At 46.8% G+C, this 20,592-nt stretch overlaps 2 protein-coding genes and 1 long non-coding RNA gene across 3 annotated transcripts; all 3 read right to left on the reverse strand.

The window, feature by feature from the left end:
- Positions 1 to 1,249: 1,249 nt before the first annotated feature.
- On the reverse strand, positions 1,250 to 11,319 carry LOC115799138 (guanine nucleotide-binding protein G(olf) subunit alpha-like). The gene is made up of 13 exons (XM_030756149.1): positions 10,600 to 11,319; positions 8,741 to 8,878; positions 8,146 to 8,218; positions 5,494 to 5,548; positions 5,260 to 5,379; positions 4,038 to 4,135; positions 2,680 to 2,734; positions 2,513 to 2,586; positions 2,289 to 2,347; positions 2,092 to 2,212; positions 1,850 to 1,980; positions 1,698 to 1,765; positions 1,250 to 1,623 (listed from the first exon to the last, which is right to left on the reverse strand). The coding sequence occupies exons 2-13, from the start codon at positions 8,874 to 8,876 to the stop codon at positions 1,477 to 1,479; spliced, it is 1,137 nt and encodes a 378-aa protein (XP_030612009.1). The 5' UTR covers positions 8,877 to 8,878; positions 10,600 to 11,319; the 3' UTR covers positions 1,250 to 1,476.
- A 1,186-nt stretch (positions 11,320 to 12,505) lies between these two features.
- On the reverse strand, positions 12,506 to 13,222 carry LOC115799147 (uncharacterized). Its single transcript, XR_004021534.1, has 3 exons — positions 13,001 to 13,222; positions 12,832 to 12,926; positions 12,506 to 12,605 (listed from the first exon to the last, which is right to left on the reverse strand). It is a non-coding gene; the product is annotated as an uncharacterized LOC115799147 (long non-coding RNA).
- Positions 13,223 to 14,831: 1,609 nt separating this feature from the next.
- sycp2l (synaptonemal complex protein 2-like) lies at positions 14,832 to 20,389 on the reverse strand. The gene is made up of 13 exons (XM_030757175.1): positions 20,364 to 20,389; positions 19,703 to 19,822; positions 18,825 to 18,938; positions 18,639 to 18,743; positions 16,742 to 16,766; positions 16,568 to 16,647; positions 16,371 to 16,459; positions 16,268 to 16,302; positions 16,048 to 16,190; positions 15,538 to 15,590; positions 15,411 to 15,456; positions 15,152 to 15,244; positions 14,832 to 14,987 (listed from the first exon to the last, which is right to left on the reverse strand). Exons 1-13 carry the CDS (start codon positions 20,364 to 20,366, stop codon positions 14,832 to 14,834), a joined length of 1,062 nt encoding a protein of 353 aa, XP_030613035.1. The 5' UTR covers positions 20,367 to 20,389.
- Between the last annotated feature and the right edge of the window lie 203 nt (positions 20,390 to 20,592).

The following is a 20,592-nucleotide window of genomic DNA, read 5'->3' on the forward strand; positions in this document are numbered from 1 at the left end:
GGGTGGACATGAGCTGCAGATTATTCACGATGAAGTTTCTGTCTTCATAAACTCATCCAGTCTCATGCAAACGTTTATAAAGCCCTTCACCACCAGGGGGCAGTGTTCGCCCTCTCACCTGTGCAGTTAGAAACCCGCTGAGGTCCCAGCTGAGCCTAACCACTGCTGATTATTCATTAGATATCCTTTGATAAACTGTAAAAGAGGATCACTCATAAAGACACTGAAAACAATAAAGAGGTTTAAAAAATGAACAGAAACTGAAGGAACGTGTGATCACCTTTTTACCTGTTCAGGTGATCCACAAATGAAGTAGCACTGACTGAATCATCATTGCTGTTTGTGAACATATGAAACTCTGGATGCTAAAGTCTGTCTCCATGCTGTCTGTGGGTGCAGAGGTGGACCTTCACCTGTCCACTTTGTTCCACAGGAGGAAGATGACACAGTAACACCACAACGCAAACACGAGCAGCTGATTCCAGGTCAGCACTGGTTTCTTCTTCGCTCTCCCAGAAATATCTAAATGACACGTTACTCGGGTCCTTCTGTGGTGCTGATAAAACAAACTGAGCACCTTTCAGGTGCTTCAGCCACAGCCGGCGTCTCTGAGCTCTCAGCTGTTTATTAAAGACCCTCACAGGACCATCTCTGCAACCATCATTTCATAGAATATGATGGACTGCAGATGAAACAGAATACAAAGAATTTAAACTGACCTCAGCATTAGTGATATTAATCCATACATGGATGCATCAATGCATTTACGTACTTCTGAATATTTGGCTGAAAGCTACAGAACGAGTATTTTCCCGTTCTTCAGCCGGTCAGCAGTGAGAAGGCCGTTTCCTCTCTGGACAAACTGCTGTCACAGAGGTCGTTTGTTTCCTTTCCTCTTACAGAGGTGGGTACCTGTGAAAGGCTGTGAGCGGTTTCACTTTTTACAGCTAGTGTCTGTGCTACCACGATGCTACCACAGTGTCTCAGATTTCCTGTGAATGAGTTGAAGGATTTTTAGGGCTGGTAGAAAAAAGAATCTTGAATTTTAATTTGGAAATCAGTTTTTAAAAGCTGTTTCCTGTCACATGCTGCTGTGTTTGTGACAGACATTCAGTTTGTGGACCGACATAAATCCATCGGTCTGAAATGATTATTGTCTGCAGGTGTGTTACTGCAGGGTGATGGGCGGAGCCAGGACAAACCAGGTAATCAGCAGGTACAGAGAGATTCTTTATTGTCACTAAAGCGAGTTAGACAAGCATTAAAGTAAAGATGTTTGAGAATGTTTCTGAATAAGGACTGACCTTTGACCCCAAGTTCACAGGTCAAAGGTGTTTAATTATTCAAACGGATCAAACTGCTGTTTAAGTATTTTATCACTAATAACATATACACTATGAGCATTGATCAGCTATCAGCATTGATTACATATCAACTTCTTCAGAGTGGGCGGAGCCAGGCGTGCCTGGAAGCCAATCACAACAGCTCGTACTGCCGCAGGTGCATTCGCTGGATGATGTCACGGCAGTCGTTGAAGACGCGGCGGATGTTCTCAGTGTCGACGGCACAGGTGAAATGAGGGTAGCAGTAATGTTTGCCGTCGCCGCTCGCGGTACTGATCCTCTAAAACGGGATCACATGTTAGTTTGAACACATCAGTAGTGACGGCATGTTGTTAGGACAGGAAGTGGTTTTACCAGAAACTCGTCCCTGATGAAGAACTTGGCTCTCATCACTTTGGGGTCTTCATCATTGTCTGGAACAGCTGAAACACACATGTTCATTATCAGGTGGTGCGTTCACGTGCAGCGCACAGCGGTGCGTTCACGTGCAGGAGGAAGATTTTTACCGTCAGCTGGAGGCTGGTAGTTGTTGTATTCCGGGAAATAATCCTCCAGCTTCGACTTTCCAGCCAGAATCTTCTCAGCCAGAACATCCTGTTTGTTCAGGAAGAGAATCACTGAGATTGTCTTCAGGAACCTGCAGCCAATCAGAGAGCAGGGAGAGTCAACTACAACCAATCAGGTAGAAAGGAGGGTTAAAGGCATCTAACCAGAGAGCAGGGAGTGTCATTCCAGCCAACCAGAGTACCTGTTGGTCCAGATGGATCTGAAGAGGTCCAGAGATTCCCGGAGGCGGTTGGTGGAGTTGTCCTCTCGGATCACCATGTTGTAGCTGCTGCTCGCTGCCACGAAGATGATGGCAGTCACATCTGGATACAGGCGCACGCGAACGTCAAACTTTCTGCTTCATTTAGCTTTGATCAATAAATATTAGGTTTTTCTCACCGTTGAAGCACTGAATCCACTTCCTGCGCTCATCCCGCTGTCCTCCTACATCAAACATACTGACACACACACAGTTAGCAGCTGTCTGTGAGGAGTGCATTGTGGGTAGTCAGGTTATTCATCAGTGATCTAAAATGAGCGTGTCTGTATTTCTGAGGGGGTTTATGGGGCTCTTAACAGGAAGTCATTTGCTGTGTGTCAAACTCTGTTCTGGTTACACTCACTGGAAGTTGACTTTGTCCACCTGAAACCTGGTTTCAAAAATCCCTGAAGTCAGAACTCTGCAGCGCAGCAGGTCCTGCAGGAGGAGGAGGAAGAGGAGGAGAGCAGCGAGTCAGCAACCGAGTCAGAGTCGAGCTGGCTGCTGCAGTCTGATTGGCTGGTTGATTACCTGGTCAGTAGGTGAGTAGTCGGGCCTCCGGACTGAGTCCAACCTGTTCAGGAAGCTGAAACACAGGAGGACATCTGGATGAGCAGCTGTTTGAAGTCCTCCCTCAGTAACAGCAGCTGGAGTGTTCTGATTGGTGCACTGAGATTTGAGTGTGTGCTGTTTTCTGTGTCTCTGTGAGGACTGTGTGGACCTGCAGGTCTTATGAGGACATAGTGAAATGGACCGATGGATCGCTCACCGCCCTCGGGTATCTCCATCATCAAGTGGAAGAAAAAAAAAAAAAGGCACCTGTATTATTAGATGCAGTAATTATATTGAATATAGGATGACTGTACCTTTAGCTCACAGACACAGTGTGACAAACTGCACACAGTTTGTGTCTTTAATTCTATTCAGGTCTGATGTTTGAGGGCGTGCACTGCAGGCAGATAAAAACTAAGGAGAAATGATCTGCGAATGCGGACACATTTTCAGTGATGATTACAGGCTCTGCCTGGAACCATCCCACAATATTCCTTATGTATTTTAAGTAAAGTGTAAAATACCGGTGCCACAGAAAAGTTCACTGTCATGAAGGGAAGTTTTCTCCTCGTTAACAGAGGCCCGAGTTCTGCAGCAGGGTTTCCTCGTAGTCACTTTAGGCTCCTCACAGCATCTGCATTCATCTGCATCCTGGAGGAGGATGAAGGAACCATCCTTTCATCAAGTCTTCAGAGCAGCTTGTTAAGTTGTTAAGGAAGTGCCATCAGACACCCCGAGCAGAAAGGTCATGACCTCTCAGCCATGTTAAGCATATGAATCAGTGTGTCTTGTCAGTTATATTGAGACTGAGCATGTACAGCTAACGAGAGGAAGTGACATCATCAGTCTGCCTTTACAGAGCGATGTTTTTGGATCTCGACTCTGCTAAAGGTCTCAGTGAAGAAACTCATTCATCCTTTTTTTATGATTTCTTGTTTTCCAGTCTCATAAATTTGGTTGTTTATTGAATTTGTGATGATTCACGTGCTGTCATGACTGCACCTGCACAGTTTCCTTACACTTGATGATGGAGATACCTGATGGCAGTTTGTTTATGTTGTATATTCATGTGTATTGCCATTGGTCATCACAGGTGATTTAAGATGGCCCCGCCCTGTGCTTCACTGATGAGGAGCGGTGAAGTTCTGCCGTGTGCTATCCATCAGTTCTGTTGTGTTTCCTGTTTCCGAGATTTGTGACATCCTGCCCTGAGAGGACCTTCAGCCCTGAGAGGACCTTCAGCCCTGAGTGGGGGTCAGGTCTGGTGTGTGGGTCGGTGTGCTGGGTGCAGTGAAGGTCCTCATAAAGACCAGATTGTGTGAATGGGAGTGTCTTACTACTGGGCGCAGTCGATCAGCTGATATTCGTTGGCGCGCTCGAAGCACGCCTTCACGCCGTCATCCTCCCACAGCTTCTGAGTATGCTCAAAGAATTCCTGAAAGACAGCAAGCATGGAGCTGTTAGCACCCCCTGCAGGCCACAGAGGACACCACCCAACAGGGTGCCTGTCTCCATTCCACCCAGCAGCAGCTCTCTCTGGACTTTGTTTCCTCGTTACAGCCCTTCAGCCTGTTTGGGACACATTAAGCTTTCAAAGCAAATGATTTCAGGTCTTTGCTGTCCAAACCTCCACCAGCAGTAACATCACTGCTGCTCTGACCGACTCTGTAGCCCTGTGGGCCAGACTGGATGAGCTTCAACATTTTCACTGGTGTTTTTAAAAATGCTCACATATGAACTGAAATATATTCTCTCAGATCTGATGAAGGCCACTGCGTGCTGATTGGGCAGGTCCATTAGTTAGTAATAAAAGGAGTCCCCTCTGGGGTCTCCAGCTCTGTGTTCACTCCTGCTCTGATGAAGAGCTCTGTTCACAGTTTATTTTAAAGGCGTTCAGGATGGCTGACGTGCTGTCAGCGTGACGTCAGCTGACTGGATGGCAGCGATGGCGCTGTGATGTGTGCGCATCCAGCCGACCAATCAGCAGCACAGGAAGAGATGCAGGAAGGCGTTTGTTTTCAGTCTCTGAAGCCCTGTGAGACACCACTGTTTGGATAATGAGGCCTCAGGTGACTCCCTCGGGTGTGTGTGTGTGTGTGTGTCTCAGGTGAACTCGTTACATCATGTCATTAACATCATTAAAACAAACAAGATCTAAAGCAGGTCTCCAGGTGCTGCTTTAAAGGAGCAGCTCACCTGCTATCAGGTAACTCTTGTCTGAGCTGCTGATGACTCGTGACAGCTTCACCTGTCACACCTGGACCTCACCTGCCACAGCAGGAAATGCTGACCTCTGTCCATCTTCTGATGAAAGATGATAAATGGAAATGTTTAACAACGCAGAGGTGAAAGTTTGGGACCTGTGGAGTGATTATCTTTAATTATTTCAGTGATTATTGATAATCCCATGATCAATAATCACTGAGGCTCCCTGCAGCCACAGAAACAAACTGATGAAACAAAAATGAAGAAGATTCAAACTGCAGCAAACACCTGGATGATCAAAGTATCCCACAGCTTTAAGATGGTAGTGTGTGTGTGTGTGTGTGTGTGCATTACCTCTGTGTATTCAAAGTCTGACAGGGGTGCGATGCTCCTGATGTAGTCCACTCTGAACTGGTTGCCAGGGTTACCCAGGGACACGGGTGGAGTCAGCATAGTCATAGCTGACACGATGGTCTGAAAAACAATCGTCACCTGTGATTAACCTCCAACCAGACAGGGCTTCACCTTTCAAATGTTTGGGCCAATCACTGAGGCTCTCTGTGCCAGTCAGTCAGTCATGTGACCTACCACAATGGCGTCTTTCACGTTCTTCCTGATGTCCTGAACCTTTTGCTGCTTCTCCCTGAAACACCAGCATGAAAAGATCAGGAAGCATTCAGATGTTGGTGCAGCTTCTCCTCTTTAAAGCTGCACCGCCCTCCAACTGATTTCACCCCAACAGCAGAAATACAGTTCAGCTTTTTTATAATAAAATGGTCCTGACTCACTGACTCTGGACATTCATTGTTTTATAATGCAGGACTCTATGATCAAGCTTCAGTTCCCACAGAGACAGGTGTGGGCGTCTCCACTGTAGAAGCTGTTACATCCACAACGATGTCACTATCAGCAGTGCTGATCCAGCAAATACATTTATACATCAATGAGGCATTACATGTACTGGCTGTACTGCACCATCGCAGTCTCTTCAGTAATATTCTCATGGCATCATTGTGGACTACATGAAGAGGATGTTTGAGCAGATCTGCTTATAAATATCTTCATTATCTGCCACCTGATTGGTGATGTCAAAGATATTTGAGCTCATGATAAACAATAAGATTATCTGAAAGATAAGATTATCCTGACGTGGCTCTTCAGAGTCCGACCAACAGTGCACCCAGAACAAGAAGCCAGGTTTCTGACTCAGCTTCAGTCATTCCTGTTAACATCTGGTTACACTTTCCCTCAGAGAACATGCACAGATCAGTGAATGTGTTTCACTCTGCTGATAATCAAATCGATCCAGCAGATTTCTAACAGTACAGGCCCGTGATGAGACTGACAGCCTACCTTTATCCTTAATGACTAACAGAAGAGACATTGGCAGTGGCAACAAGCCATTGATCCCAAATAGAAAGCAAAGGAGCCGGCCTAATGCAAAGTGTTCAAGAAGTTCAGAACTGCTGAACTGCTCATCAGTCTGGGAAAGGTTAAAAGGCCTTTTTAAAACAACGTGAGGCATTTTCTACTGAGAAGGTGGAAAACGTTCAAGCAACTGTCAGTCCTCCCAAGACAGACCCAGCAAATTCACCCAAAAAACCAACCCCAGGAGCTCCACGTCAGAGTCTTCAGGCCTCAGCTAGCAAGTTAAATGTTAAAGACACAACCAGGAAAAAAGACTGAACAATACGGATGTTTGGAAAAGTTGTCAGGAGAAAGCCTCTTCACAGCAGCACGGCTGAGGTCTGAACAAAGTATAAGACTTCTGGAACAATCTTCTTTGGGCAGACCAACATGGAGACCTTTATCCAGAATTCACAGCACAACATTTGAAGAACATGTCAGCACAAACACCTTGAGGTGCCGTGTAAGCTCCAAGACTCATAATGGCAGATATGTGTGTCCCTGCTGACCACAGTTCTGGGTCATACATTTCTCTGATCTCACTGCATTTAGCAGGTGCTTTAAAGCACATGTATCAGCTTTGTACAGTACCAACCTTCTGACAGGTCAAAGTCTTGAAGCATTTCTGGCAAACTGTCAGGGGAAAGCACACTTTACTCATGGTATGCAGTGGGAATGAGGTGCTACAACTTCAACTGCTCAATGCCCCTTACATGCCCTGATTCGCACTGAGGTCCTCAAAACTGTGCAGGTGTCTTGGTTGACATGTCTCTGCAACACTGCGTGGAGGTCTGGGGCCATACATCTCAATTGGCAGACCGGGGTAGTAGTTCCCCTTTTTAAAGAAAGGGGACCGGAGGGTGTGCTGCAATTAAAGGGGGGTCACATTCCTCAGCCTCCCTCTTAAGGCCCATGTCGGGGTACGATGGTGTCGCTCTTTGTCCTCTTTTGAGGAGATTAACAAGTTCATCAAAATTTGCCCAATCAATCTACATGTGTTTTGTGGACTTGGAAAAAGCATTTGACCACATTCCTGTCCTGTGGGGGGGTTTCAGGAGTCTGGGGTTAGTTGTGAGTTATCTGGCCCAGTTGAGGTGGGTGAGGCATCCATCTAGCATGCCTCCTGGGTGCCTTGTAGATGAGGTGTTTTGGGCATGTCATGTTAGGAGGAAGCCAAGGGGCAGACCCAGGAGATTCTGGAGAGACAATATATCTTAGCTTGCTCTTTATATTTGAATGGCAGACCTTGGTGGTCTCCCAGAGCAGCTGGATGTGGTGGCTGGGGAGAGGGAAGTCTGGGCTATGCTGCTTTGGCTGCTGCCTCCATGACCCCAACCCAGATAAGCAGCAGAGAATTGATGGATGGAACTGCAAGGAAGTCCTGATGGACAAAATTATTGGGCCAAACCTCGTAATCTCTCAGTTCAGGTGTTTTCAGTCCCACTGCAACACGTTTGTCAAGTCTAGCACGTAGCCACACAGTCTGCCTTTAGAAATAATTTGTAAAAGAATTAAATGGCTCATTTTAAAGCACTCACTGAATTTGAGCATCGTACTATAACAACAGGATGCCAGGATGCAGTTCATGAAATTTCTTCCCTTCTAGATATTCTGTGATCAGTTTGTAACTTTGTAACTCTTATAATGATAATACTTCAGAGTGCTCACACCTCTTCAGGCATCAACAGCTGTGCACAGGAAGCTTTGTGGCATGGGTTTGACCTCGCAGCCTTCTCCATGCAGTGCAGTTTAATACAGTCTTATACTGATGATGCATGTCTGTGTATGTGTTTACTGATGGCCTTAATGAAGCTGAAGAAACATGCAACTCACTCAGCATTAAAACCATCCACGTGAAGAATCCTCATCTGCTTGACAATGGTGCTTTTACCCGACTCTCCTGCACCTACAGACACAGTTACAGACAGTTACAGACGGATGGAGAGCATCACAGGCAGAAGTACAGATGGATGGACAGAGTTACAGACAGGCACTATCCTTACAGTTTAACATGGTCTTTATCACACCGAGCATTCAGAAAGTGGAGCTGAGTTTTTAGCATATGAAGATTTACTGAGCTTTTTATCACTGTAGCACCACCTTGTGGTATAAATCTGACAAATTTAGTCGAGGTGTTATTCTCCTGGATGATAAACTCAAGAGTTTCCATGCTTCCATCTTTGTTGGCTTACTGACTTTTGTGAATTTGGTCAAAGTTTTTAAGCTTATTTAAAAGAGGAAAGACCCAAAGTGTGGCTACATGGTAGTGAAAAGCTCATATGACCTTACTGTACACCTTAGTTTGAAAGTGGAAGGAGTTGCTAAAAAAACAAAACCTTCATATTTTATAAGGAGCTTGAAATGTGCATAAATATGAAGAGACTCAGTGTGAAGGGCATAGAGACAGGTAAACAGACAGGAATCTCACCCAGCAGTAAGAGTCTGTGTGTGGCTTTGTAGGCCTGTCTTTCCCTCTGCAGCTGTTTCTCGATCTTCTTGTTCGCTTCTCTCTTCGCTTTTTCATCCAGTCGTTCTTCATCGGTTTTCCCGCCCAGACAGCCCATCTCTACTGGAACCACAGACACCAGTAAGAACCTGAGAAAGACCCCCACCACCACCACCACCCCCACCTCCTCGCACATCTCAACTGTTCCTGGATCTCGATTCTGTGCATCTTGTATCTGAAGTAGATTTTTTGATGTGCATCAAGAACTGCACTGAACATCAGCAGCAGGTCAAGTTTAAAAGTTTTGGTTCAAACCATCCTCAGCTTGTACAGAAGAGGTCTGGAGAGGTCCACCAGTGAGAGTCTGCAGCCATCTATGAAACATGGTGGAGGCTCTGCCATGGTATTGGCTGCAGTTCAGACAGTGGGGTTGGAGATCTGTCCAAAACTGATTATGAAACCAGAGAAGTACCATCGGACTTTTGATCCACCATGAAATACCATCTGGACAGATCTGATTGGCAACAGCTTCATTTTTCAGCATGACAATGATCCCAAACACACTGCCAGTGCAGTGAAAGCACACCTGGATATAAACACACAGGAGAACACTATCAACCATGGATATACCTCCCAGACCATCACCGACCCATCAAACTGGTCACACTGAACGATGTTACAGGCAGCATAATGTTCTCCACGGCTTCTCCAGACCCTTTCAGGTCTGTCACATGTGCTCAGGATGAACCTGCTCTCTCAGGGCTCCAGTGGTAGACCTGCCAGTTCTGATATTCTATGGTAAATGCCAATCAGGCTCCACAGTGCCGGGCAGTGAGCACAGCGACCACTAGAGGACGTTGGGCCCTCAGGCCGCCCTCATGAAGTCTGTTTCTGATTGTTTGCTCAGAGACATTCACACCAGCGGCTGCTGGAGGTCATTTTGTAGCTCTGCAGTGCTCATCCTGTTCCTCCTGCACAAAGGAGCACATCCCGGTCCTGCTGATGGGTTAAGGACCTTCTCCTGTCCAGCTCTCCTAGAGTTCCTGTCTGTCTCCTGGAGTCTCCTCCATGCTCTGAGACTGTGCTGGGAGACACAGCAAACCTTCTGCCAATGGCACGTATTGATGTGCCATCCTGGAGGAGTTGGACTACCTGTGCAGCCTCTGTAGGATCCAGGTATGACCTCATGCTACCAGCAGTGACTCTGACCCTAGTTACATGCAGAACTAGTGAAAAACAGATGAGGAGGGAAAACTGTGAGTGTCCTCCACCTGTGAAACCATTCCTGTTTGGGGGGGGGGGGCCTAATTGTTGCCCCTCTAGTGCACCTGATGATAATTTCATGAACACCAAAGCAGCTGAAACTGATGAACACCCCCCCCCCCCCCCCAAATACTTACTGACCACATCAGTATCTCAGAGGTTTACTGACTGATGCTGAACTCATTTCTGATCAAATATTCTGATTTTTCTGTGCCCCCCCCCCACCCCGACCCTCAGTTACAGGGCTGCTAATATCAGGAAGATTATTTCTATTATTTTCATTATTATGAAAGTTTGTGCACTTATGCATTTCCCATCCACCCTTTTCTTTCCCCTCCTTCCCAAACACTGGTGATCTTAATAGCTCTGTTCACATCTATCACCATTTACACACACACACACACACACACACACACACACACACACAGACGAATGAACAATGAAAAACCTAAAGTGTAAAAATAGAAGAAGAACGGACATGAGGAGAAATGATTTAAATAAAGTCCGACTGCTCTGAGAAAACTGAAATTTGGGACGGAGCCTCGGCTCGGCTTTAAAGTCGTGTGAAAGGTACCGACCTGTGGTGTCTCAGCAGCTCAGGATCCGTGCGCCCGTCTGTCCATCAAAGTCCACAAAGAAGAGAACTGCAGGAAGTGCTGCTGAGTCCACGTCCACTTTCCCTTCGGTTCCAGCAGACAGAGTCCGGCCCGCTGCTGGTGTTCAGATGTGTTCTCCTCTGTGCTCTGACACACCTGAGCAGCTCTCTCCCACCTGTCTCCCCTCTAAGGTCCCTAACGGGGCCTCATTAGGCGTTTTCCTGTCTCCTGTTCTTTGGGGGATTTTCACTGTTTTTTGTCTCGTGACAGTTTGTTGCCTGACGACCAGCAGCACTGACACAAAAACAAACTGGTTACTAACTGGTTTCAGGCAGGACTCTGTTGGACTATTAGAGACCCAGGTCCAGGTCAAAGGTCAAACAAATGAACCTGAAACCTCAACGTCAATGTGGAGACTTAACTAAAAAGGAGAAATGGGCTCCACGTAGGAAGAAACGCTCTCAGTGGGTGCAGGATTTATAGAATCACTTCACCTGAACACACCTGTAATTCTCAGTGTTTGGATTCATTCACACTACTACATTAACATGTGAGTCACATGAACTCAGTGAATGATAACCTCTACGTTTTTGTGCACAGGTGAGCCGATTTCATTTTGAATCTGTACATTCACTGATTTACCACAAACACAGGAAACCAGTGAGCTGTGGCTGCATGTGGAAACAGTGTTTACACAGCAGGGGGCGCTGCTGCTCACTGGTGAGCACGTGTTTGGGGCTCAGTGAGCTGCTCTTTATATTTGAATGGCAGCATTTGTTATATTTATTAGTTTTACTGCTGAATGTTCTGAACAAGGAAGTTTGTCTCCACCTAGTGACCGGTTAAAGACACTGCATCCTGCCGTACCATCACCATGGCTGAAATACCAGTTAAAATAAATTAATCTGAATTCACAACTTTCTGCTCTTTGTTTTAATTCTTTGGCTTCAAAAATAATTTTATGTCTTCGGAGGAGAAACAAATAAAAGCTTCACGTTCTAACAAATCAAAGTGCAGTGTGGGAAATGTCTCCTGCTTTATTCGGTGGACGCACGCTCCATCGCGGCCTCGCCACCCTCCAGAGACTTCAGCCTGAGGCGAGGAGAAAGAGATCCTGATGGTTTACTCTGACTCTCAGTCTGGATCAGTTTAGTGTGATCAGACTGACCTCTGCAGCTGTTTATCACAGAACGAGCTGAGCCGCTGCATCTCACACCGGAAAAAACTCTGCAAACACCATCAGACATGATTATTCCTGCAACAAGTCTTTGAAATTCCACCTCTTTAATTTACACTGTGTTTCTTATAGTATTATATACAGTATTAATGTTAGCTGCAGTATCCTGCTCGTCTCCGCTGGCAGCCCCTCCCCTACCCACCCTAGTGCTCTCCAGGCTTTAAATGTGCTGCTGCTTTGCTGAGGTGTTTTTGGAACCTCGTAAGGTGTTCATAATGAATACAGTACCAGATGATTCTTTTGAACCTACCTATCCCAGTGTATCTCTTTCTGTTGTCCTGCTAAAGGTAGCACAGGTAAAACTGCTACATGACCTCAGACACCTGTGCCCCTGTTTGTGTTTGTCGCTGTGTTTGTATTTCTTGGATGGGTGTTCTGTTGACTGTAATTTTCCCATTGTGGGACTAATAAAGGTATTTGTATTTGTAGTTTCCTCAATAAAGTCCTATTCTGTTCTATTCTGGAGGTCACAGCGTCCACAGACTGTGTTCACCAGCAGCTCCCAGCTGAGGTCAGAGGATTCAGTTTGACTAACCGACCCAAACTTCTACAACACCGAAAGGCTGCGGGGGAGAACCGCACCATCATTTAAACCTGCACTCGAGTGTGTGTGTACACAGACTGTAGTATTACTGCAGTGTGTGTTAGTACCTGGATCTGAGTGCTTAAGGAGTTCAGGTTTGATGAGTCTTCTTCAAGTTGCTTCACCTGATCAAAGATGCTGCTTTCCAACTTCTGCAGCAACAATAACCTACACACACACACACACACACACACACACACACACACACACACACACACGGTGTGTGTTTTAGCTTCCTGCTGGCACTGCACCTGTGCATGTTTCTGATTGGTCAGATGTAGCAACGTGCTCATGAACTTCCTGCGTTCTCTGATTGAGTTGGTGACTGAGTTGATGTGAGTGATGATGCTGAGGTCAGACATGGATTCAGAGGAGGGGACAGGTGTGCACTTACCTGTGCTGATGGACAGCTGTGAGCAGTGCAGACACGTGCTGTTGACACTCCTTTAGCGAATGAAGAATTTCACCTTCGACTTTCTGCCAGTGGCCCTGAAAGTGGGAATTACTGATTATCCAATCACAGCCAATGATTCACCAATAATCAATAATCTGCAGTTACTGACAGTGAGTTGTTCATCCAGCTGTGCTCTGAAGGTTTTGAAGGCAGCTGTTATGTCACGTGTCAGGCCTGACTCTGGGCCTATCCCCAGCTCAGACACAGGTGTCTCAGTCACCACAGGTGGGCCCGCCCCCTCTGCAGATTGCCCCGCCTCTTCAGGTGAGCAGTCGAGGTGAGCAGCAGCAGATTCATAAAACACTTTCCCCTCTGACAGACTATATGTGAAAGATTTACCTGATACAGTTGGTTCAGACCCACCCCCCTCCTCCACCCTCCTCTTATGGACCACAGCCTCAGTTTGGTCTGACAGGTAACCTAAACAGGAAGAGCTACAGTCTAAAAACAGCTTACATCAGAAGGTAAATATCCTTTACAGCAAAGATTTTGTAGGTTGTAAGTAAAAAAATATGAAAACTTGAAGCTGAAATTCTCTTTGCAGCCACAAACTGATATCTGAAAACCAGCAAACCACATTTATCTGCAGATGGTGTTAAAGTCAGAGCACACCTGACTCTGAAGCTTTCCTCTTCCTGAACATGTCCTGCACAAAGAAACAGGGAACAGGTGATGGAGAGGAAACAGGTGACGGAGCTGAGAAAAGCACAGGACATGAACCTGCTCCAGAGGAGAGCTGCTTTCTTCAAACTCCTGGGAGACCTGCAGCTCCAAGCCTTCAGGATCACCTGACACAGGTTCGTTGGTGTCTGGCAGGTGAGTGTCGACAGTGACGTCACTGCTGGGAGGAAAACCTGAGATAAAATGGACACTGTGAGCTGCCCTGTGGAGGACGATCAGAGATGTTACGGTTCTTCCTGTTCAGAAAGGTTCGCCTATAGAGGGGACCCCCCCTTTACCACAGCACAGGGCATTACCCAGAGTTCCTTTCAGCAACATTTAAAGTGATGGACCATCGAGCCGGTCACACAAACATATGAAGCCCTGAATCTGTGATGTGATTCTGAACAAACAGACTCACTGTGAGCTCTGGAGGTCGAGTGTCTGATCTCATCAAACAGGACCTCCGCCGTGCTTCTGGCTGCAGGCTGAGGGCACAAACAAGTTCAGACTTCACAAACACAAACAACTCGTTAGTTGGTTCATGTCATTACCTTGGACACGGGGGAGTCTTCCTCACTGCTTGGAGACGACAGAGGTAAAACTACAGGCAGAGGAAACACGCGGTTGGTGCCCGAAATCTCCTAAGATGATGAAGATGAGGTCAAAGCAGCAGGAGCTCGATGAAGATCTGACTCACTCTTAAGCTGACTGTTGCTCTGCTTCTTGCTGCCGTACGTCCGACCGCTGTGTTTGTTCTCTGAGGTGGAGGCTCGGACTGCACCACCTGGATCTCTGTCATCGGGGGTGTTCTGCACTTTCTGTTAGAGACCACCGTGATGACATCATTAATGACCAAACAGCACAATTCAAAGCAGGTCGCATTTTGTTAGATGTCCACTGCCTCGTATCGATGACTAAAAGCTCGAGGGCAGGCAGTGAACGCAGACAGACAGGTAGACTGAGGGACAGGTGAAAACAGACAGGCAGACAGACAGACAGGTAGACTGAGAGACAGACAGGTAGACTGAGGGACAGGTGAAAACAGACAGACAGGCGCAGAGACAGACAGACAGGCGCAGAGACAGGTACCATGAAGACTCTCCCAGCAGCCTCTTCCAGCTCTTCGTGGTGTTTACAGTTGAATATCAGCTCCACTGTCTGACCTCTGACATTGTGGTGCATGATGGGATTGTTCAGCCAGACACTGAGGACTGTCTCTGCCCCAGGGAATTATGGGTACACAGAAATGTTGTCAAATTCAGGCTCTGGTTCTGCTTTTAAATAATGTGACATGACAACACGAGTAAAAGCTTCACAGCAGACACCACAGCATCATGAACTTCAGCGTTAAAGTTCTGACCGTTCTGTTTGACCTGCAGAGTGTAATGATCCACCTCCTCCTTCAGCACGTGGATGGATCCCCACAGGAAACCCTGAAACACGCAAACACAGCAGGAGGAAAAAGTGAGCACATCAGCACTCGTCAGCCAAACGCACAACATCCACCCAAAGCTTCAGGGCAGCTGCAGCTCTCCCTGGAATATTACAGTAGGACTTCATGTACTACATATCAACACAGTGAAGGACTGAATACTACCTGAGGCTCGTCGATGAAGAAGCTCACACTTCCTGAGCCCACGTTAAAATCAATCCAGAACTCATCGAGCTTCTCGTCTTTAGGACTAAACAGCTGCACAAGAAAACACGCTGAGTTTGAGTGCATCCCTCCATCCACATTCACACCTGTGGCCATCACCAGGTAACCTAACCCCACTGACTGCATGCCTTTGTACCGTGGGAGGAAGCTGGAGTACCCGGATAACCCACACACACACGGGGAGAACACGCAGACTTACCTGTGTGGAACTGAGAAAGGCTCGCAGGCAGGGAAAGGTAAAGACTCTGCCAGACAAAAGACAGGGAGAACCACTGTAACCACAGATCTCAGATCTGCTTCAATCAGGTTTAATTACAGTTCATCACCTTCTCTGGTCTCCATGGTAACAGTTGAGGAAGTTGAGGAATCGCCTGCAGTCCTGCAGAGGGGGACAGGTGGCTGACTTCCTGTATGAGGCTTTAAAGGCTTCTTCCAATCAAAGATTTCAGTTTGGAAAACATTTGGTTGTAGCTCAGTAGGTAGAGCAGGTCACCTACTGATCGGAAGGTCAGCAGGTTCGAATCCTGGCTACTCCAGGCTACATGCCAATGTATCCTTGGGCAAGATACTTAACCCCAAGTTGCTCTCCGACCGTTCTGTCGGAGTATGAATGCGTGTGAATGCTAGTTAATTAAAAAAGCACTTAGCTTAATTAATGATGGAAGTGCTTGTATGAATGGGAGTGCATGGGTGAATGCAAACAGGTTGTATAAGCGCTTTGAGTGCTCTGATTGAGTAGAAAAGCGCTATATAAGAACTAGTCCATTTACCATTTACCATTTATAAACTGTAACTTCACAGAGTGAAGGTTTGAAAACAGGCAGGTGAGCTCTCACCAACTCAAAGTCAGCATCTCTGATGTCACAGAAGGCATCGCTGATGTCACGGCTGGAGAACCACTGATTGGCTTTGTGCTGGCGGGCTCTGCGTGGGGTCGTGCGACACAGAGCCTCTGATAGGCTGACCTGCAGCTCGTAGTCTGAAACATGGATTCGGGTCCTTCCTCGTTTACACACATTACAAACATCAGGTTTCTGTGCAGTGATGGTAACTCACCTCCAACGGTCAGCACCGCTGCAGCCACCTGGGGTCTGTCAGACAGGTGATCAGGTCAGTTAGAAATGCAGAAATGTGCTGTTAGAAAGAAAACACTACAAACAGTATTTGGCTGTGATTGTGGTCATTCTGGATGAGTCGCCTCTGTTCCCGGCTCAGCACCTCCAGCACGCTGTTGAAGGTTCGGATGGCCTGAAACCAAAGAAGCTACAGGTAAGTTTAAACGTTTCAGCCTGAAGTTCACACAATCATGCTTGGATTAAAATGAAGATTTAAAGCCCACTGCAGTGTCATGATTACCTCGAGTCTCAGTGGGAAGTGAATCTCTGTTTGCAGAGTGAGCTGAAGCAACTGCAAAAGAACCACCGACAGCTGACTGGCTGAGAGACAGACAGGTGAGACAGACAGGTGAGTTTAGACTAACATGTGACGCAGAATTAAAAAACAACAAATAGATGAAAAAGAGAAACCAACCTGGAAGAGAAGCCTGACCCAGCAGCTGAAACAGAGACATTAGAACATGGATAGGACGAAGCTGTGGTGCCTCAGAGCAGCCTGCAGGAACTCTGCAGGCTGCTCTGAGAGGTTTGATTCATGTGACAAATACAGATGTTTGGAGATCACTTTGTGTCTGAAATTCTTGTTCTCGGCCCCACAAATCTTAGAAACATGGTGTCTAACCAGATACTTACTCTGGATGGCATTACTTTGGCCTCCAGTAACACTGTGAGAAGTCATTTTTGACCAGGATATGTCCTTCAATGCACATATTAAACAAATATGTAGGACCGCTTTTTTGCATTTGTGCAATATTTCTAAAATTAGAAACATCCTTTCTCAGAGTGATGCTGAAAAGCTAATTCATGCATTTATTACTTCTATGCTGGACTATTGTAATTCATTATTATCAGGCTGTCCTAAAAGCTCCCTGAAAAGCCTTCAGCTGATCCAAAATGCTGCAGCTAGAGTACTGACAGGGACTAGAAAGAGAGAGCAGATTTCTACCATATTGGCTTTATTTTGTTCATTGCAGATCTGAAACTGAACACCAGAGTTTAGGTTTTATGTCAGCTTTTATACCCAGTTAGGAAATGGAACTGTTGGATGAGGCTGAATGAGAAGAAGTTCTCCTGTTTCAACTGTCTGGATCTGCTGAATGAACCAGTGATGACCTTCATACAGAGGCCGGTGTTGGGGAAAAACACCATGTTAGCAGAGTTGGTGGAGGAGCTGAACAATAGTGGACTCCAAGCTGCTCCTCATCCTCAGCACTATGCTGGACCTGGAGATGTGGCCTGTGACGTGTGCACTGAGAGGAAGCTGAAAGCCTCTAAGACCTGTCTGCAGTGTGTGGCCTCCTACTGTGAGCTCCACCTCCAGCCTCACTACGAATCCTCGACGTTTCAGAAACACAGGCTGGTCGAAGCCTCGGCAAAGCTCCAGGAGAACATCTGCTCTCATCACAACAGAGTGAAGGAGGTCTTCTGTCGCAGCGATCAGCAGTGTGTCTGTTACCTCTGTGCTTTGGAGGAACATAAAGACCACGACACAGTGTCGGTCTGAGAGGCAGAGAGAGCTCGGGCCGAGGAGGCAGCCACGTAGGTGCTGTCACCACCACATCAGTCTGGATCCACACAGTTGAACCCACGGCTGAAACGATCTGAGGTGGATGAATTACAGCCATATCTGATTATCCTCTGGTTCTGAGCAGGGAGCACCTGGTTGGTGTTACTGGGAGGTGCAGCAGGCTTATTTCTGGCACAGAGTGGACAGCAGACTGTATCTGTATCATAAATTCAGACATGAGAAAATCAACACGTCCGCCTCAGTTTGTCAGTCCTTCAGAGTGGAGGTGCACCTGGATCAGAGCAGGTCTGCTCCAGAGTCCAGACCACGTTCACTCGGCCTTCACAGAAGACTTTGGGTTTGTTCAGCTTCAGGTGTTGAAGCAGCAGCAGGTGAATTTGTGTTTATTGCAGAGTGAAGTTCAGATTTTCTCTGAGCGCTGAGCCGTCTCTCCCCTTCATGTTTCACAGAAAGCAGCTCATCTTTAAATCGCCTCGCTGCCCACAGTGAAGTATGATGTGTTCATCACACGTCTAAACTCTAATAAACTCTATTAATACACATTCATATCAAAATAATCACTGTGATGCAGTTTAAGCTGCTGCAACTTCATTCAGTGCTTTTAGTAACAAACTGCACACGTGAAGAACTGGAACCTGCTCTGGTCATCATCAGTTACCATGGTAATTTAGCCAGGTAAAAGGAGCATGACCTTTGTGACATTAGGCTCACTGACACATTAATCTGTGTAGCTTCAGTCCTCTGTGCAGGAAGCATGTAGCTAAAGGAAATGCAGGCTTCTCACCAGGAAGTAGTCAAAAAACCCTTCAGCAAGATTGAGCAGGGGGGCGGAGCTTCTCTGGAGGTCAGACATCAGCAGATCACAGACCGCTTCGAACCACAGCAACACCTAAACAGCAGCAAACGGCAGCCTGTAATGACGTGACATCAGAGTCAGCTGATTCACTGGGACAGTCAGATTCCTGATTACTTTGGCAGTCAGGCCGTGGCTGACGAGCGTCTGCAGGTCATCTTTGTTCTCCGACAGAATCTCCAAAGACTTCAACACAATCAGCACTCTGCTGAACCCAGATCTACGCAGCTCCTGAAACACAACAGGAGGAACACAGGTGTGAAACACGACAGGTGAGCTCACCTGTCACTCAACGGCTGCTGTACAGAGAACAGGTGGAGCAGGTGAGACGGTGCAGAGGCTCAGATCAGCCCTGTTATGTTCTCTCTACCCTGTTACCTGTGTGTGTGTGTCACAATGAACTAAATATGTTGTAAAATAAATATTATTGTGCTTTGAAATGAATAAACTGATGAAATAACTTGGGACCAAATTTCATTAAAATTACTTTTTAAAAGACGAGGAGAGAAAGTCAGAACAGATCAGACCTTTAATCAGGTGATGCAGGTCTAAAACACGTTTACAGAATAAAGTCAGACAGGTGAGGGGGGGGGGGGGGGGGGGGGGGGGCAGAACTGAAGGACAGGTAATCAGGTAACAGCTGAAGCACCTGGCAGCAACAACAGGAGTAAACCTGAGTGCAGCAGACGGGTCACAGAGACTGAAAGCTGCTCGTGTCTGCTGTTCCCTCACTTTCGTTTTGAAACTCTTTGTTTTCATGTGTAATAAACTGTAACAGGACGGCTCCACCCGACCCAGGACAGGTACTCATCAGCTGGTTTCTAACTGCACAGGTGAGCGCACCCACCCTGCCCCCTGGTGGTCAAGGCTTTTGTTAAATGGGTAAAATTCTGATGTTGAAGCTCTTCAGGTGAACGTGTGTCTCTGACAGTCGGGGAGACGGATGCTCGGAGAACCTTCTGGACTCCGGACAAGACCGCCTCCTGACCCGTTACCTTGGTAACCAGCTGGTCCAGCCGGATGAGGGTGCTGCCGGTCAGTCCTTCATAGTGGAGCAGGGAAACCAGGCGAGGCGAGTCTCCCCGGAGCAGACAGTCCTCCACCTGAGCCTCAAACTGACACACACACACACACACACACACACACACACACACACACACACACACACACACACACAGGTGTGTGAATACCAGAAGATTTAAAGAAATCCACCTCAAACAAAACCTCCCTGACTCCGTTTACATCACTGGGATTCGATGGGAAGCGCGCTCACTCAGATATTTGAGCCTCACAGGTTAAATCAAAAGGCCTTTTATTTTTGTGAGTCACTTCCGGTGACGGGCAGCAGGGGGCACTGCAGGCTGCACTGTGCGCACACAGGTGCGGACAAAATAACAAAAACACCGGCAGAAGCTGCTGATGAACATGTTTTTAGCGGTTAAAACTGTTTTCCCGCAAATAAAGAAGCGTTATTGATCCTCATTGGTTCTTACTGGTTCTTAGTGTCTGACGTCATGGTACTAATCAATAACATCATTCAGTTTTCTTTCCTGAGGATTCAGCAGCAGCAGTGAAACTACAAACCAAAGATTATACTCATGCACAGAATCTATACATCACTCACTGATCAATAATCACATCAATCTGCGTGTTTACCATCGTGTCTCCTCTTCCTCTCTCAGTCCCCTGCGTGTCAGGAGCGCGCACAGCTGGAGCTTATCAACTCATCAGAGAGAAACTAGTTCCAGCAGGCGGAGGAATATCAGCTCTCTCCCCCTGAGCACCGAAAAACCGTGAAATTATTTCCTGAAAAATCATTAAAAACAGAAACCACAGAAACGGAGAACACACACACACACATACACACACACACACACACACACTA

The sequence above is a fragment of the Archocentrus centrarchus genome, chromosome 20, assembly GCF_007364275.1.
Source record: "Archocentrus centrarchus isolate MPI-CPG fArcCen1 chromosome 20, fArcCen1, whole genome shotgun sequence".
In the NCBI taxonomy this organism is placed as follows: domain Eukaryota; kingdom Metazoa; phylum Chordata; class Actinopteri; order Cichliformes; family Cichlidae; genus Archocentrus; species Archocentrus centrarchus.

Coding starts and splice junctions, on each gene's coding strand:
- LOC115799138 (XM_030756149.1), bottom strand. CDS start 8,876: ATGGGCTGTCTGGGCGGGAAAACCGATGAAGAACGACTGGATGAAAAA. Junction 4,136..5,259: donor CAGACTTTGAATACACAGAG/GTAATGCACACA, acceptor GCTGTCTTTCAG/GAATTCTTTGAGCATACTCA. Junction 1,981..2,091: donor AGATCCATCTGGACCAACAG/GTACTCTGGTTG, acceptor GATTGGCTGCAG/GTTCCTGAAGACAATCTCAG.
- sycp2l (XM_030757175.1), bottom strand. Junction 16,648..16,741: donor GGGTCAGGCTTCTCTTCCAG/GTTGGTTTCTCT, acceptor TCTGTCTCTCAG/CCAGTCAGCTGTCGGTGGTT. Junction 16,303..16,370: donor CACAATCACAGCCAAATACT/GTTTGTAGTGTT, acceptor CCTGTCTGACAG/ACCCCAGGTGGCTGCAGCGG.